Source organism: Oncorhynchus masou, chromosome 5 (assembly GCF_036934945.1).
Source record: "Oncorhynchus masou masou isolate Uvic2021 chromosome 5, UVic_Omas_1.1, whole genome shotgun sequence".
Taxonomy (NCBI): domain Eukaryota; kingdom Metazoa; phylum Chordata; class Actinopteri; order Salmoniformes; family Salmonidae; genus Oncorhynchus; species Oncorhynchus masou.
Window position 1 is genome coordinate 53,752,071 of NC_088216.1, and position 16,682 is coordinate 53,768,752.

At 41.9% G+C, this 16,682-nt stretch overlaps 2 protein-coding genes across 2 annotated transcripts in view; both read left to right on the forward strand.

The window, feature by feature from the left end:
* Window positions 1-5,788, forward strand: part of LOC135539857 (carboxy-terminal domain RNA polymerase II polypeptide A small phosphatase 2-like) — a 33,752-nt gene extending 27,964 nt beyond the window's left edge. The window contains exons 5-7 of the mRNA XM_064966041.1: window positions 599-691; window positions 1,199-1,384; window positions 1,645-5,788. Coding sequence (XP_064822113.1) covers window positions 599-691; window positions 1,199-1,384; window positions 1,645-1,770 — 405 coding nt within the window. The 3' untranslated portion in view covers window positions 1,771-5,788. The remainder of the gene's footprint in view (window positions 1-598; window positions 692-1,198; window positions 1,385-1,644) is intronic.
* A 1,238-nt stretch (window positions 5,789-7,026) lies between these two features.
* The window catches only part of LOC135539859 (advillin-like), a 36,351-nt gene continuing 26,695 nt past the window's right edge, over window positions 7,027-16,682 (forward strand). Inside the window, exons 1-10 of the mRNA XM_064966042.1 lie at window positions 7,027-7,199; window positions 7,645-7,762; window positions 7,853-7,927; window positions 8,195-8,391; window positions 8,774-8,882; window positions 8,996-9,106; window positions 12,941-13,146; window positions 14,968-15,046; window positions 15,163-15,261; window positions 15,394-15,547. Of these exons, the coding sequence (XP_064822114.1) occupies window positions 7,703-7,762; window positions 7,853-7,927; window positions 8,195-8,391; window positions 8,774-8,882; window positions 8,996-9,106; window positions 12,941-13,146; window positions 14,968-15,046; window positions 15,163-15,261; window positions 15,394-15,547 (1,090 nt within the window). The 5' untranslated portion in view covers window positions 7,027-7,199; window positions 7,645-7,702. The remainder of the gene's footprint in view (window positions 7,200-7,644; window positions 7,763-7,852; window positions 7,928-8,194; window positions 8,392-8,773; window positions 8,883-8,995; window positions 9,107-12,940; window positions 13,147-14,967; window positions 15,047-15,162; window positions 15,262-15,393; window positions 15,548-16,682) is intronic.

Consider the following 16,682-nt stretch of genomic DNA (forward strand, 5'->3'; position numbering starts at 1 on the left):
TCGGCCTGATTCAAGTAATCCAGGATAGGCTGGTTCCCGCCAGCACGGCCTATGCTCGATTACTTGTTTCAGGAGGCGGCTGCCAACTTCAAAACACACCCTCTGGAACGACCACACCGACAGACGCTTGGACACATTCCCTGACCCACAGACGGAATGAGTAGGAAAAAGCAGGCAGACCAAACAGGGAGGCAGGCCTCCATTGTATTCAGTAAATGTTTAACCCTTTTTTAACCTTCCTTTTCAGTTGTGTTTTATATGTTGGCTTTCTTTTATTTTCTGAAATGTTGAACCAGGTTGTTGAATGTATGAAAGATGGATCCACTTATGCTTACTAGCCTCTGTTTTCTTTTCACCATTGCCTTTTCAATTTGCCAACACGTTAAGCTTTTTAAGCCAGGTGAGTCAACTCTGTAGCCAGTGAATAACTTTGATCAGATTGCAGATCAATAGATACTGTGGTCCTTGCGGACTGGAGTTGTGTGAAGTTGCTCCAATCAGTTAGTCCATAGACTAGTGTTCATAGATGGTCGCTGCTGGATAGCTGTACTTGATTCTCCTAGCCAGATGCTTATAACCGTGCTGTGATGTGTCCCAGGTTTTCGTCCTGAAGAGGCCACATGTCGACGAGTTCCTCCAAAGGATGGGAGAGCTGTTTGAGTGTGTTCTCTTCACTGCAAGTCTTGCAAAGGTAACATTGCTTTTACTGTTTTGGAAAATTAACTGGTACTTATACCATTTGCTCCACCTGGTGGTGATGAGATATGCCTCTTGAAAACGTAGCAATTCCAGCATTGTTAAAGGGATACTTCGGGTTTTTGGCAATGAGGCCCTTTATCTACTTCCCCAGAGTTGGATGAACTTGTGGATAACATTTTTATGTCTCTGTCCAGTATGAAGGAAGTTAGAGGTAATGTTGCTAGCCAATGCTAGTTAGAAATTGCGCTTGTGCTAGTTAGCAATTAACTTCAAACCGCCGCAGAGACATAAAAATGGTATCCACGAGTTCATCCAACTCTGGCGAAGTAGATAAATGGCATCATTGCCAAAATCCCGAAGTATCCCTTCAACTCATCTGTACCACCCAACATACCACTCCCCAGACATCCTACTCTCTGTCCTACTCCCTTCCTGGCCCTCGCTACCTTTCTGTTTCTATCTTTTTCTCTCCATCTCCTCCCTCCCGTCTCTCTTGCAGTATGCAGACCCAGTGACCGACCTTCTAGATCAGTGTGGTGTGTTCCGGACGCGTCTCTTTCGGGAGTCCTGTGTGTTCCATCAGGGCTGCTACGTCAAGGACCTGAGCCGCCTGGGCCGCCAGCTCAACAAGACCCTCATCCTGGACAACTCCCCCGCCTCCTACATCTTCCACCCTGAGAATGCTGTGAGTGCTGCTGTCCAGCCTGAGCTTTACTGTCTCACCAATGGCCTTCCAGGCCTGTCCCAATGTAGAATCACTGAGGTGATCTTCCTGGTTTAAGCAAGAAGCTATTTGATGCCAACATTCCTGGGTTTTTTTTCTGAATGTGTGTTTTAAACTGTGGAAATCAACATTTCCCAACTGCAGTGAAAAGTTTATTTCCTTAATTAATAGCCTAATTTCTCTAAAATGTAAAATGTTTTAATCTATGTGTGTCCCCTCAGGTGCCTGTGGTGTCCTGGTTTGACGACCTGGAGGACACAGAGCTGCTGAGCCTCCTGCCTGTCTTTGAAGAGCTGAGTGAGGCGGAAGACGTCTACGCCAAACTGCAGCAGCTACGGGCCCCCTGACACGACACACCCCCTCTTATAAGCCAGAATCTCCCCCTCCCAGCCAGACCACACCCATCAACCGACGGAAAAAGACCAAACCTTACTTACATACACACACTGTGTGCGGTGTTAGTATCCTAGACACACTCAGTAGTGTGTTTGTTTGGCCCCTGAACTTTGTGTCTGGACGGCTGTCCACTGTTCCTACTATTTTCCCCTCAGTATGTTAGCTGGTGCTGCAAAACTGCTGTTCTGGAAAAAATCCAACAAACACAATGCAAAGTGGCTCACTCTTTTCTCATTTTAAATGTACTCAAACACATACTAGTACTCAAATCATTTAAACTGACTGGCCAGATCTTTGTTTCTCCAAAAACGAGACTTAGATTTCATAGCACTAATTGCGACACAAAACAATTGACTGTACACACAACATCTCTGCTTCGACAACAATCTCTGTACAAACACTTTGAAGGGGGACTCTAAAGCATTGCAAGGAAACTACAAAAACCACATAGTGATTTTAATTTCCATTTCGTAGTACAACGGCCTGTATAAAGGCGTTTTTTAAGGAAGTTTCTCCTGAATGGATTGAGTCCTTCAGGAAATTAAATGTAAAAGATAAACCCAGTGGTCTTTCTGATCCAAGGCCAGCATGACATGACATTACAGTGCATGACATGACCTCATTTGAGCAGACCTTACATGGGGAGCAAAGGATCTCCATCTTTGTGCCTTCTGAAAAGAAAAATATATTAATTCTGTTTTGGTTTTGTTTTTGAAGTAAGAAAAAATTGCGTTCTTTCCAGAAAATGGTTCTTTTTCAATTGTTAGGTTTTTCTATACATTTTTGAGATGTCTTTTAAATGTTTGATATGGTAAGAAGTGTAGATGACTTTTGTAATGTCTTGGATGTTGAGGAAGAACAGCCATACGTTAACAGCCTCTGTATGTTGTATTTACATGAAATCCTCCATTCTCATTAGCTGACGATAACCTAATCCCCGGCCAATAGGGACCATTACAAACCAAGGGTCACACCATCGTGTAAAGGCAGGGCTGTAACATAAACCCTGCCTCTTTATGCAGATTCACCCTGAGATGCATCAGGTACAGGACACTTGAACTGGTTTCCCTACATTTTTGGCGCCCCCTTTAAAAAATGCCCTTTAAATGAACAGACTAATTTAGACTTTAAAGTTCGGTAGCAAATTTGGAGTGATTCTCTGCTGGTGTATAGTCTGCTAAGGATGCCATATTGGTTAAACCGAGGCCTTTTTGTTACATTTTGTGTCAAGCCTTCTGGGTGCCATATTTGGGTCGCGTGAGGGACTTGTGATAAGTAGGCTGCTAAGGGTGAACACAATGCACACTAGTTTACCCCCTACCGGTTGCCCTTTATCCATAGTTTGCCAAGTCATTTCCACTCAACTTTTACTATTTTAAAATGTATCCTATTTAAAGTAAGATATTTTGGTTTGTAAAAAAAAAAAAACGACACTGCTGAGAAGTAAAAGTATGTGTTTTACAAATTTTCTTTGCGTTATTGCCTGTTCCAGAGGTTTGACAGTACTCACACTGACATATCTAAGGTTTTGTACACATTGTGGGGCGGCAGTGGTTTTGTGGTGGCAAAATATGGATTGATTTAGCAAGATATGTTCTATTGCTCAAATTGTAACTGTAAGCACACACAGGCATGCCCAATCCTGACTAGTCACTGTATCCCAAAGAGATTTGTTTTGTGGTTGTTTTATTCACAAGATAAAACACCGCCTTGTACTATTACACTCTATGAAGTGCCTATGGTTTCTTTCTGCGTTGAAAGCTTTAGAATAAAACATCAAGGGTCTCCATCATCCCCATTTTTCATTTTAGAATTTTACAACTGATAACCTGTCTAGTGTTGTTCGGAAATTGAGTAATCCACAAATCGCTCTTTGCCACGTGATGCTACTCCACTGTTTCATTGGGATTCAAAGAAAGGGCAGTGTGTTGTAATGTTGTGGACCCCACATCCACACCGTCAGAGAAATGTATCTACTGCATGTTTGTCATGTGTTCTGTAGATATTTATAAGCGTGTTAATCCCTGGCTGCATTGCAAATGGCACTCTATTCCGTATATAGTGCACTACTTTTGACCAGAACTATGGGCTCTGGTTAAAAGTAAAAACTAAAAACGGTTTTATTGTCACATACACTGGATAGGTACAGTGAAATGTGTTGTTTTACAAGGTCAGCCATAGTATTACGGTGCTCCTGGAGCAAATTAGGGTTAAGTGCCCTGCTCAAAGGCACATCGACAAATTTCTCACATTGCCAGCTCGGGTATTCGAACCAACAGCCTTTCAGTGACTGGTCCAACGCTCTAACCGCTAGGCAGTGCACTATATAGGGAATAGATTACCTTTTGGGACGCACAAGAATCCTCTTCTTTTGTCAGTTGGATAGGATGTTAAGTTTTGTCTTCTGGTGGTGGGATTTGGTGGAGGGTGCACAAGGTGTGACCTGACTGTGTTATTGTTATGTCTGAAACACGAAAGGTAAAGTGGGGTCATAGACATCAGTATTTACCAAAGCTCAACACTTTTATTTTGTGGAGGTGGGTTGTAGAAGGGGAGGGGTGTGGGCACCAAATATTCACACTACAACTTCAACTTCACTACAAATTAAAGCATTCTTGCGCCAGTTTCCCTTCTTCTAGTCGAAAGAACCAGTATTGTTGCATTAAACATGCAGCACTTCACTGTCAGTAATGGTGAATCGGTAAAAGAGGCCTACATGATACCTGGTATATTCAGTCAAAATGTCTACTGACATGAAATTACTAAATGTAGTGAAAGATATTGGCATTCAAATCAGAGGTGACATGTCAAACGTTAATTACAGTCATGTTATGGATCATGGTTTCAGGAGAAAGTTTATCGTCTATGATTGTGAGGTAATATGTAACGTCTATGAAATGCATGCTATGGCCCTCAACAAATGCGACTTTAAAAATGTCCTGTGTTTGATTCAAATATTGTTTACTCTTAAGTGAGAAATACAAGATTTCATGATCCCTTTGTTTCTATGCATCGGAATGATGCAATTATAATTGAGATCATACTATTGATTTTATCTTCCACATATACATTTTATTTTCTCAAAGACCTGGAGAGAAATAAAGTAAAGAACCAGAGTGTTATGTCCTTGAAATTAGTTTGTCCTAAAAAGTCCAATTGTAAAAATAAATAAAAAATAATTATTGGTACTTGGTAATTCTTTTCTTTTTTACATGAAATATTATAAGCAAATAATGGATTGAAATATAGCCCTAAAAAGCTTTGTGTTCTCTTGTTTTGGACATGGATTATTCCTATTTGGATTATTTTGTCATTTCTAACATATATGGAGATCTTTCTGCAATCTCTTTATTTTAAGTGTTCAGTTGGTTTACTTACTGTGCGGCTTCTTAGATGCCAACCAACGATCAGAACAAAATAAGGTATGATTCAGAGGGTACAATCTATTGATGCCTGTATGTCTATTGATCAATCTATTGAATAGATTGTCATGGTGACCAATATAGTATTTTCTGATAATTGATGGGAAAATTTTCAGCAAGTAAGTTCTGTTTGGATCAAATTATTTTCCCATTTTAGATTTTTTTTGTTAACTGGATTCTTTAATGGGTTGATTGTGTGGTTGGGTCAGGATTTGTGTACCATGAACAAACTGCTGATCTTACACAGAAACTATGCAGAAGGAGATACTGAAATACATACAGTATATTGCTAAAACGATCAACCCAGTGGGCACAGACATCAATTCCACATTGGTTCAATGTAATTATGTTGAAATGACGTGGAAACAACGATTCAACCAGTATGTGCCCAGTGGGAACTATTACTCTTGAAAATATGTTTTGTACAGCTATTTTCTGAAAACTTTAACGTAAGATTCCTGCATTATATTTTTGGGGGCTTTTTTGTTAAACTAGCAATTCTGAAAATTGTTTTTCAAAGATGGAATAAAAAAATTGATTATAGTGAGTTTGTCTACTGTGGTGTATATCTGTCCGCATTTCCAGAGAGCAGTAACACATTCATTCACCTTGCTACACACACCAAACAAACATACCCAAACCTCAATGCCCAATCACAAAGAGATTTGCATTCCACAAACAATATTGTAGAATCAGAAAGTCAAATTCAGAGTAAGCACCCCAAACTAGATTTGGGAAATAGCCAGGGCAGAGATGGGGCGTACTGAGATTGGATCATTCTGATCACATCCAACCAATCACAGAGGTCAGCATGAGTAGATGTGGCTCCTTCCCTGGGGGTTAACAAATCCTTTCACATTTCACTAATCTTGCCTGGGTGGCATCATTTCCATTCTGTAGGGTTTTCCCTGAGAACACAACAGACCACTGCTGTAGTTCTTCATGTTCCTCTGAAATTGTTTGCATTAACGGTGAGGTAGCAAACTGTGACTGACACCGTGTCCAAAATATATGGGTGTGTGATATCCTTAGCATTGTGTACACTTCATTTGCCTGTCAAACTTCTCAGGCTGGTAAGGGCCCCCCAGTATTTGTGTGATGCGTCCAACAAGGTTGAGTTCTTGAATAAACCTTTCAGACTGCTTCCGTATGTCTGGCATGAATCATCAGATTTCATGGAAAGGTACTTTTACACTGCAGCTAGATTTGTCAGTAAGGACATCCAGTGAGAGCATTCTGATGTTGAAAATCAATAACACCATTCGAAACATAATCAATGTAGAGTGAATGTCACATAGCAATGTGGCCTCGTGAGATTCTCTCCTACAGTATAGGCCTCTACTTGGGGTGGCTGTTAGGACCTTCTAATGCATGAATATTATAGGCAGCAACTGCATTAAAGCATCAGTGGTCCACCCTCTGTGCAGTACATAATTTAACTAAAAATCCATAGCTCTGTGGCTTCCTTCCAATACAGCCAGATCCATTTCCTGGCAAAGGGAGGGTTTTAACTACTCCACCTCCCTCCCTTTCTTTCTCTCCCCCTCCACTCCCCCCTCCCTCACACAGTCCCACCACCACTACCACTAAAGTGTCTTTTCAGCCTGTGGTCTTTTGAATAGGAGTCGTGTCTGCTTTATCCTCATTTGCCTGCTGGTTTGTGTATCTTTCCCTTTCTCTAATCAGCGATTGGACGGAGCGATAGGAGGTCCTGGAACATGCAAACTCAGGCAAATCTCTCAGGGGACGAGGGCCAGGAGGAGGAAGAGGAGAAGGATGCTTTGATGCCCCAGTGACAGCCCTAAATCGTCTGGTTCTCTCCTGAGGGTTGCACTGCTGTGTCCAACCTTGAGTCAACGGAAGAACCATCCAGACACACACAGAGACAGTTACTCCTACAAGCAAGCAACTCTCTAGCTGGACACGCTTGTTTTCTGTCTCCGCAGCCGCAACTCAAGGTACTGTTTGACTTGATCATATCTGCCCTCTGTTATTTCAGACAGTGGTTCACTGAGTTTCATGATGTGATTTGAAAGGAGAGAGTTAGGATGTTTTGTGGCTGGATCGATGGAGTTAATGGTCAGAGGGCTGAGGCAAACACATCTCTGACTATCAGAACAGTAAAATACAGTATGTCGTGAACTTTGTGAGATTGACTGAATCAAACGTATAATAGTGGGTGTCAACAACAATGCAGTGCTTTTGAATGCTTCTTTCTCTTCTTCCGACAACACGCTGTCTGACCGGTTTATGATGTAAATACATTAGTCCTGCAGTAATCCTGCAGTAATCCTGAAATGGATATTGAAGTCCTTTTAATATCCATCTCAATAACCTCCGGTTTTAGATCATTTCATTTGTTTAAGTGGTTAACAAATTACTCCTTCCTGGGTCCAAAACCAGGAGGTGGGCCAAGGAACTCTTTCCAACATCAGATTGAGATTGCCTGAATCTGAGAAACATGGAGTACACATTCCGCGCAGTAACCCACAATCCTGGGATTATAATCTGGCGAATCGAGGTAAAGAGGCTGTCAGTCAGTATATTATTTAAAATTGATCAGGGTGTGTATTCACAGTCAGTGGTGAAAACGATTTCTTTGTCCTCCCAGAAAATGGAGCTGGTGCAAGTCCCTGAAAAATCCCTTGGCAATTTCTACGAGGGTGACTGCTACATCCTACTCTCTGTGAGTCCGGGGGCCATGATACTTATCGGGGGTGTCATGTCAGCACATTCATTTGTTGAATTAGGGAGTTATGACTTAGCTTAATGCCCTGGAGTGAATCAGTGTGTTTGCACTATAGATTATGTTTGCTTTGGAGTCTGTGCTACATGATTATCAATGCTCTATGTGATGTTTCCTCTTTCCATCTCTGTCTTTTTGTCTGTCTGCCTCTCCCTCCATGCTTTTTGTCTCCCCCCCAATCTCTCTATCTCCCCTTGTCTGTCTCAGACCCAGAAAGTGGGCAGCTCTCTGATCTATGACATCCACTACTGGATCGGCTCCCAGTCCAGTCAGGATGAACAGGGTGCGGCCGCCGTCTACACCATCCAGCTGGATGAGTTCCTGGGATCAGGGCCTGTCCAGCACCGTGAGGTCCAGAACTATGAGTCTGATGCCTTCCGAGGATACTTCAAACAAGGGGTCATGTAGGTCTATTTGCAGAGCAGCCAGGGAGCCACATTAACCTTATAGGCTTACAGAGAGAGAGAGCAATCTCATCATTACACTCTGTTCAGTATTCTCACTAAGGGTAATTCTTCTGTGGGTGTAGTTTGGGGAAATGAGTGTAGTTATCAATGGTGATTAGTGTGCAATCTCAAACATTTTATTTTAGAGCAAATGCTCTATTTCTTGAACTGCATTGTTGGTTAAGGGCTTGTAACTAAGCATTTCATGATGAGGCCTGTACCTGTTGTATTTGGTGCATGTGACAAATAACATTTGATTTGATATATATAAAAAAGTCCATGCACTGTAATAAAAGCAAGAGATTGATTGTTTTGCCTACTTACCTCTCCGCCCTTACAGCTATAAGAAGGGTGGGGTGGCGTCAGGAATGAGACACACAGAGACTAACAGTTATGACATCCAGAGACTGCTCCATGTGAAAGGGAAGAAAAGGATAAGCGCCATGGAGGTGAGAAACACATACAGGGGGAAGTCATTCTGTGGAACAAAACAGGAGGTGCCTCTGATAATGCCTGAAATTTTACTTGTAATATATCTTGCACAATTTCCTGCATACTGTAGGTAGAGATGAGCTGGGAAAGCTTCAATCTTGGGGATGTCTTTCTGTTGGACTCTGGTAAGACCATCATTCAGTGGAATGGACCAGAGAGCAACAGACAGGAGAGGCTCAAGGTACGGTAATGATCTGTGCAAATGCTGTTCTCAAGGAGTGCACCAACAGTAGAGTCAACCCACACTAGTTGAATCAATGTTGTTTCAACGTCATTTGTCAACCTATTGTGATGTGGAATCTACGTAGGAAACACATTTGTATTTTGAAAAAGTCATCAGTGAAAAGTCATCAATTTTCATCTCATTTCAATCAGCGCTGTAAACATTGAAATTAGAATAAAACCTTTACATAAATACAACGACTTAACATCATATAACATCATTACACCACTACATACAGTATAATACCACCATGCAACAATATTACAATGTACTGTACATGTGCGTAGTGTGAGTGCTAGCGTGTGTGTGTCTCTCTTCACAGTCTGCGGCATTGTTCCATAAGGTGTCGTTTTACCAGTTTTTAAAAAATCAGATTTTACTGCTTGCATGAGTTACTTGATATAGAATAGAATTCCATGTAGTCATGGCTCTGTGTAGCACTGTGAGTTTCTTGGAGTCTGTTCTGGACTTGGGGACTGTGAAGAGACCCCTGGTGGCATGTTTTGTGGGGTATGCATGGGTGTCTGAGCTGTGTGCTAGTCGTTTGAACAGACAAGTAGTGATGTAGTCAATCTCTCCTCTACTTTGAGCCATGAGAGATTGTCATTGATGTCAGCTCTGTGTGTATATTTAAGGGCCAGCGGTACTGCTCTGTTCTGGGCCAACTGTAATTTGCCTATGTCCCTCTTTGTCACATTTGACCATATGACTGGGCAGTAGTCCAGGTGCGACAAAACTAGGGCTTGTAGGACTTGTTTTGTTGATAGCAATGTCAAGAAAGCAGAGCAGTGCTTTATTATGGACAGACCTCTCTCCCCATCGTAGCTACCATTGCATCAATATGCTTTGACCATGACAGTTTACAATCCAGGCTTACACCAAGCAATTTAGTCTCCTCAACTTGCTCAATTTCCACATTATTTATTGCAAGATTTAGTTGAGGTTTAGGGTTTAGTGAATGGTTTGTCCCAAATACAATGCTTTTAGTTTTTGAAATGTTTAGTGCTAGCTTATTACTTGCCACCCATTTTAAAACTGACTGCAGTTCTTTGATAAGTGTGGCAGTGATTTCACGAGCTGTGGTAGTTAACGCGTATAATGTTTAGTATTCAGCATACATCGACACACAGGCCTTACTCAGTGCCGGTGTCAGGTCATTAGTAAGGGGCCTAGACAACTGCCCTGGGGAATGCCCGACTCCACCTGGATTATGTTGGAGAGGCTTCCACTAAAGAACACCCTCTGTGTTCTGTTAGACAGGCAACTCTCAATCCACGATATAGCAGGGGATAAAAAGCCATAACATGTACATTTTCCAGCAGAAGATAATGATCGATAATGTCAAAAGCTGAACTGAAGTCTAGCAAAACAGCTCCCACAAGCTTCTTATTGTCAATTTATTTTGTAAGTGTCAGACATGTATTTGTTATTTAACCTTAATTTTATCAGGGAGTCATACTGAGATCAAGGTCTCTTTTATAGATGAGCCCTGAATTACAGAAATGACAAAAAATACACATATCAAAATATAAATACAAATTTAAGAACATTTTGAAGATTGTTCCACAAATAATGTGCAAGAAAACTGGAAGCTGATATACGTAACTCAATAGAAACCAAATTAATTTCCAGAGTTAGCCATCCCTGAAACCGGGTATGGTAACTCACATGTCCAAAGTTTAGTAAAGATGTTAGGTTTAGTGGGACTTCATGTAAAAGGGCATTGTAAATTAAATAGCAATATACAGTGCATTCGGAAAGTATTCAAACCCCTTGACTTTTTCCACATTTTGTTACGTTACAGCCTTATTCTTAGACATTTAATCAATGTTTTCCTCATCAATCTACACACAATGACAAAGCGAAACAAGGTTTTTAGAATTTCTTGCAAATGTATATAAAAAACGAAACTGAAATTCTTTATTTACATAAGTATACAGACCCTTTGCTATGAGACTCAAAATTGAGCTCAGGTGCATCCTGTGTCCATTGAACATCCTGAGATGTTTCTACAACTTGATTGGAGTCCACCTGTGGTAAATTCAATTGATTGGACATGATTTGGAAAGACACACACGTCTACAGCATATAAGGTCCCACAGTTGACAGTGCATGTCAGAGCAAAAACCAAGCCATGAGGTAGAAGTAATAGTCGTAGAGCTCCGAGACAGGATTGTGTCAAGGCACAGATCTGGGGAATGGTACCAAAAAACGTCTGCAGCATTGAAGGTGCCCAAGAACACAGTGGCCTCCATCATTCTTAAATGGAAGAAGTATGAAACAACCAAGACTCTTCCTAGAGCTGGCCACCGGGCCAAACTGAGCAATCGGGGGATTGGTCAGGGAGGAGACTAAGAACCCGATGGTCACTCTGAAAGAGCTCCAGACTTCCTCTGTGGAGATGGGAGAACCTTCCAGAAGGACAATCATCTCTAAAGCAATCCACCAATCAGACATTTACAGTAGAGTGGCCAGACGGAAGCGACTTCTCAGTAAAAGGCATGACAGCCTGCTTGGAGTTTGCCAAAAGGCACTTAAAGGACTCAGAACAGGAGAAACAAGATTCCCCGGTCTGATGAAAGCAAGAGTGAACTTTTTGAATGCCAAGCGTCACGTCTGGAGGAAACTTGGCACCGTCCCTACAGTTAAGCATGGTGGTGGCAGCATCATGCTGTGGGGATGTTTTTCAGCGCAGGGACTGGGAGTTTAGTCAGGATCGAGAGAAAGATGAACTGAGCAAAGTACAGAGAGATCCTTGAATCCTTGATGAAAACCTGCTCCAGAGCGCTCAAGACCTCAGACTGGGGTGAAGATTCACCGTCCAACAGGACACCGACTCTAAGCACACAGCCAAGACAACACAGGAGTGGCGTCGAGACAAGTCTTGGAATATCCTTGAGTAGCCCAGCCAGAGCCCGGACTTGAACCTGATCCAAACAAAGACCTGAAAATAGCTGTGCAGCGACGTTCTCCATCTAACCTGACAGAGCTTGAGGATCTGTAGAGAAGAATGGGAGAAACTCTCCAAGTACAGGGGTGCCAAGCTTGTAACGTCATACCTAAGAAGACTTGAGGCCTTAAACGCTGCCAAACGTGCTTCAACAAAGTACTGAGTAAAGGGTCTGAATACTTAAGTAAATGTGATATATAAATATATATATTTATTTAATACATTTGCAGAAATGTCTAAAAACATTGTCATTATTGGGTACTGTGTGTAGAGTGATGAGGGTGAAAAACAATTTCATCCATTTTAGAATAAGGCTGTAATGTAACAGAATGTGGAAAAGGTCAAGGAGTCTGAATACTTAACGAATGCACTGTAGTTCTGATGATTATTTTGAAATTAAATTGATGTAGCAACCTGTTAGTCAGGTTAAGTCATTGTATTTATGTTTTTAAGTTTTACCCTGATTTAAATGTTTACAGCGCTGGTTGAAATGATGTGAAAACAGTACTGGTTGATGACTTTTTGCAAATCCAATTGAGTTTTCCACGTAGATTCCACTTCATAATAGGTTGACAAATGATGTTGAAACAAGGTTTATTCAATCCGTGTGTGCCCAATGGGAATGTAATCTTATTGCACCTACCATCCTACCAGTGACACAAGGAAGCTAATTCCACATTGGTAGCTCAATAAATCAAGAGTAGTTGAAGGGAAATCCACTTCACTCCCCTAAAGATTGGCTGAAGAGACCCCTAGTAGAAACACATTAGAATTAACGTTTTTGAATCACAGAAAATCAATCCATGTCACGCACCTCTAATTTTACATTCAATGACTCTTAGGGCATGCTGTTGGCTAAAGACATTCGGGACCGGGAGCGAGGGGGTCGGGCGGAGATAGGAGTGATAGAAGGGGACACAGAGGGGAACTCCTCTAAACTGATGGAGATCCTTATTAGCATCCTGGGGCAACGGACCTCCAAGCTTCTCAATGGAATGCCCGATGAAACAGCGGACCAACAACAGAAAGCTCAGCTTACTCTGTACCAGTGAGTGGCTGAGGGCCATATCCAGATGTCCTGTCTTTTTGCCTGTTTAAATTGTTTCAGGAATTTATTACAAAGAAAGTGGAACTTAACAAAGTTTTATACTGTTTCTAAATAATAGTCACAGGCCTAGTCCCAGATGTTTTTGTGCTCATGCCAATTCCATTGCTAATTTTCAAGCCAAACCATGTTTGCATGATAGCATGACTGGCACGCAGGCTAAATCATACTTACTCATTAGTAAATACAGTGCATTCGGAAAGTATTCAGACCCTTTCTCCACATTTTGTTACGTTACATTCTTATTCTCAAATTAATTTAAAAAAAATCCTCATCAATCTACACACAAAACCCCATAATGACAAAGCAAAAACAGGTTTTCAGAAATATTTGCAAATGTATAAATAATTAAAAACAGAAATACCTTATTTGCATAAGTATTCAGACCCTTTTATATGAGACTCAGGTGCATCCTGTTTCCATTAATCATCCTTTAGATGTTTCTACAACTTGATTGGAGTCCACCTGTGGTAAATTCAATTGATTTGACATGATTTGGAAAGGCACACACCTGTCTACATAAAGTCCCACAGTTGACAGTGTATGTCAGAGCAAAAACCAAGCCATGAAGTCAAAAGAATTGTCCGTAGAGCTCCGAGACAGGATTGTGTGGAGGCACAGATCTGGGGAAGAGTACCAAAAATGTCTGCGGCATTGAAGGTCCCCAAAAACACAGTGGCCTCCATCATTCTTAATTGGAAGAAGTTTGGAACAACCAAGACTCTTTCTAGAGCTGGCCGCCCGGCCAAATTGAGCAATCATGGGGCAAAGGGCCCTGGTCAGGGAGGTGACCAAGAACCCGATGGTCACTGACAGAGCTCAAGAGTTCCCCTTTGAAGATGGGAGAATCTTCCAGGACGTCCAACTCTGCAACACTCCACCAATCAGGCCGTTATGGTAGAGTGGCCAGACGGAAGCCACTCCTCAGTAAAAGGCACATGACAGCCCACTTGGAGTTTGCCAAAAGGCATCTAAAGGACTCTAAGACCATGAGAAACAAGATTATCTGGTCTGATGAAACCAAGATTGAACTCTTTGGCCTGAGCGTCATGTCTGGAGGAAACCTGGCCATGCCTACGGTGAGGCATGGTGGTGGGAGCATCATACTGTGGGGATGTTTTTCAGCGGCAGGGAATGGGAGACTAGTCAGGATCGAGGGAAAGATGAACTGAGCAAAGTATAGCGAGAGCCTTGATGAAAACCTACTCCAGTGCTCAGGACCTCAGACTGGGGCGAAGGTTCACCTTCCAACAGAACAAGGTCCCTAAGCACACAACGCAGGAGTGGCTTCGGAAGAAGTCTCTGAATGTCCTTGAGTGGCCCAGCCAGAGCCCGGACTTGAACCTGATCGAACATCTCTGGAGAGACCTGAAAATAGCTATGCAGAGAAGCTCCCCTTCCAACCTGACTGAGCTTGAGAGGATCTGCAGAGAAGAATTGGAGAAACTTCCCAAATACAGGTGTGCCAAGCTCATAGTGTCATACCCAAGAAGACTTGAGGATGTAATCTCTGCCAAAGGTGCTTCAACAAAGTACTGAGTAAAGGGTATGAATACTAATATAAATGTGATATTTCAGTTTATACCTTTGCAAAAATGTCCAAAAAACTGTTTTTGTTTTGTCATTATGGGGTATTGTGTGTAGATTGATGAGCGAAAAAACGATTTAATCAATTTTAGAATAAGTCTGTATTGTAACAAAATGTGGAAAAAGTCAAGGAGTATGAATAGTTTCCAAATGCACTGTATATCTTTTCCCCAACAGTGTGTCTAATGCTGAGGGCCAGATGAAAGTCACGGAAGTTGCCACCAGGCCACTGGTTCAGGACCTGTTAAATCATGATGTGAGTCTGCACAGCAGCAAACTGTACAAGTCGGACATAATTTGATCTTGGCATTATAAAGAGTAATTGGCTCCCAAGCTATACATATTACCTCATGTGACTTCATCTTTCTCCAGGACTGTTACTTCCTAGACCAGGGAGGGGTGAAGATCTTTGTGTGGAAGGGGAAGCGAGCCAACAAGGCCGAGAGACAGGCTGCCTTTTCCAGAGCTTTGGTGGGTACAAGAAATCACACATACTGTACATACTGTAACAAAAAATAAGCCATAGTTGAGTTTTGTGTGTCAAATACCAGTTGCAGTATCTGATGGGAAGACTCTGAAACTGTCTCCTGCCTCTGTGAACAGGAGTTCATTAAGCTGAAGAACTACTCCACCACCACCAACGTGGAGACAGTGAATGACGGGGCCGAGTCGGCTCTCTTTAAGCAGCTGTTCCAGAGCTGGAGTGTGAAGGACCAGACTGTAGGCCTGGGAAAGACACACAATGTGGGGAGAGTGGGTATGTGTTTCTATGTTATCTAACAGAAGCAAATCAATCACTAGAAAAACTCTAAATGGTTCTACCTAGAACCCATTATAAGGGTTCTTCCTACTACCCCCTATAAATCGTTCTGCCAATAACCCTTTTATTATCTAAAGGGCCGGGCGGGCGCAGTGCGCGCTAACCAAGGTTGCCAGGTGCACGGTGTACCCTCTGACACATTGGTGCTGCTGGCTTCCGGGTTGAATGCGCGATGTGTTAAGAAGCAGTACGGCTGGTTGGGTTGTGTATCGGAGGACGCATGACTTTCAACCTTCATCTCTCCCGAGCCCGTACGGGAGTTGTAGCGATGAGACAAGATAGTAGCTACTACAACAATTGGATACCACGAAATTGGGGAGAAAGAGGGGTAAAATTTAATAATAATAATAAAAAAATATATATATTTTAAAACATTGTTTCAACCTAATTTGTCAACTTACTGTGACGTGGAATCTACATGGAAAATGCATTTGATAAAAAAGGGTGAACCACGGAATTGTCGTCATTGAAACCAATTTTCAACATATACAAACCTTGTATAAAGTATGCTGAATTTGTACCTTTGAAACAACGTCAGATCTTCAACTATGAAATAACGTATGTGGCCTCCACAATCTCCCAACCTCAACCCAATTGAGATGGTTTTGCGATGAGTTTGATTGCATAGTGAAGGCAAGCAGCCAACAAGTGCTCAGCATATGTGGGAATTCCTTCAAGACTGTTGGAAAAGCATTCCAGGTGAAGCTGCTTGAGAGAATGCCAAGAGTGTGCAAAGCTGTCATCAAGGCAAAGGGTGGCTTTGAAGAATCTCAAATGTAAAATACATTTTTATTTGTTAAACACTTTTTTGGTTACTACATGATTCCATAATAGAACTGGTTAGGCTGTTTTCATGTTATCCATAGGTAAACAAATCATCGGCCAGAGCGTCAAGTGTGTGCTCTGAACTCTCCAACTTTCAAAGCATAATTACTTTCCCATTGTTCCTTAAAAATGCAGTTTATGATAAACCATTTTGTAGCTCTGAGTCTCTACTTTTCTCCATTGTAAAAAACACAATTTCAAATTTTGCTACATAAGACCGAATCCGGGTGGTGAGTCACATATGTGT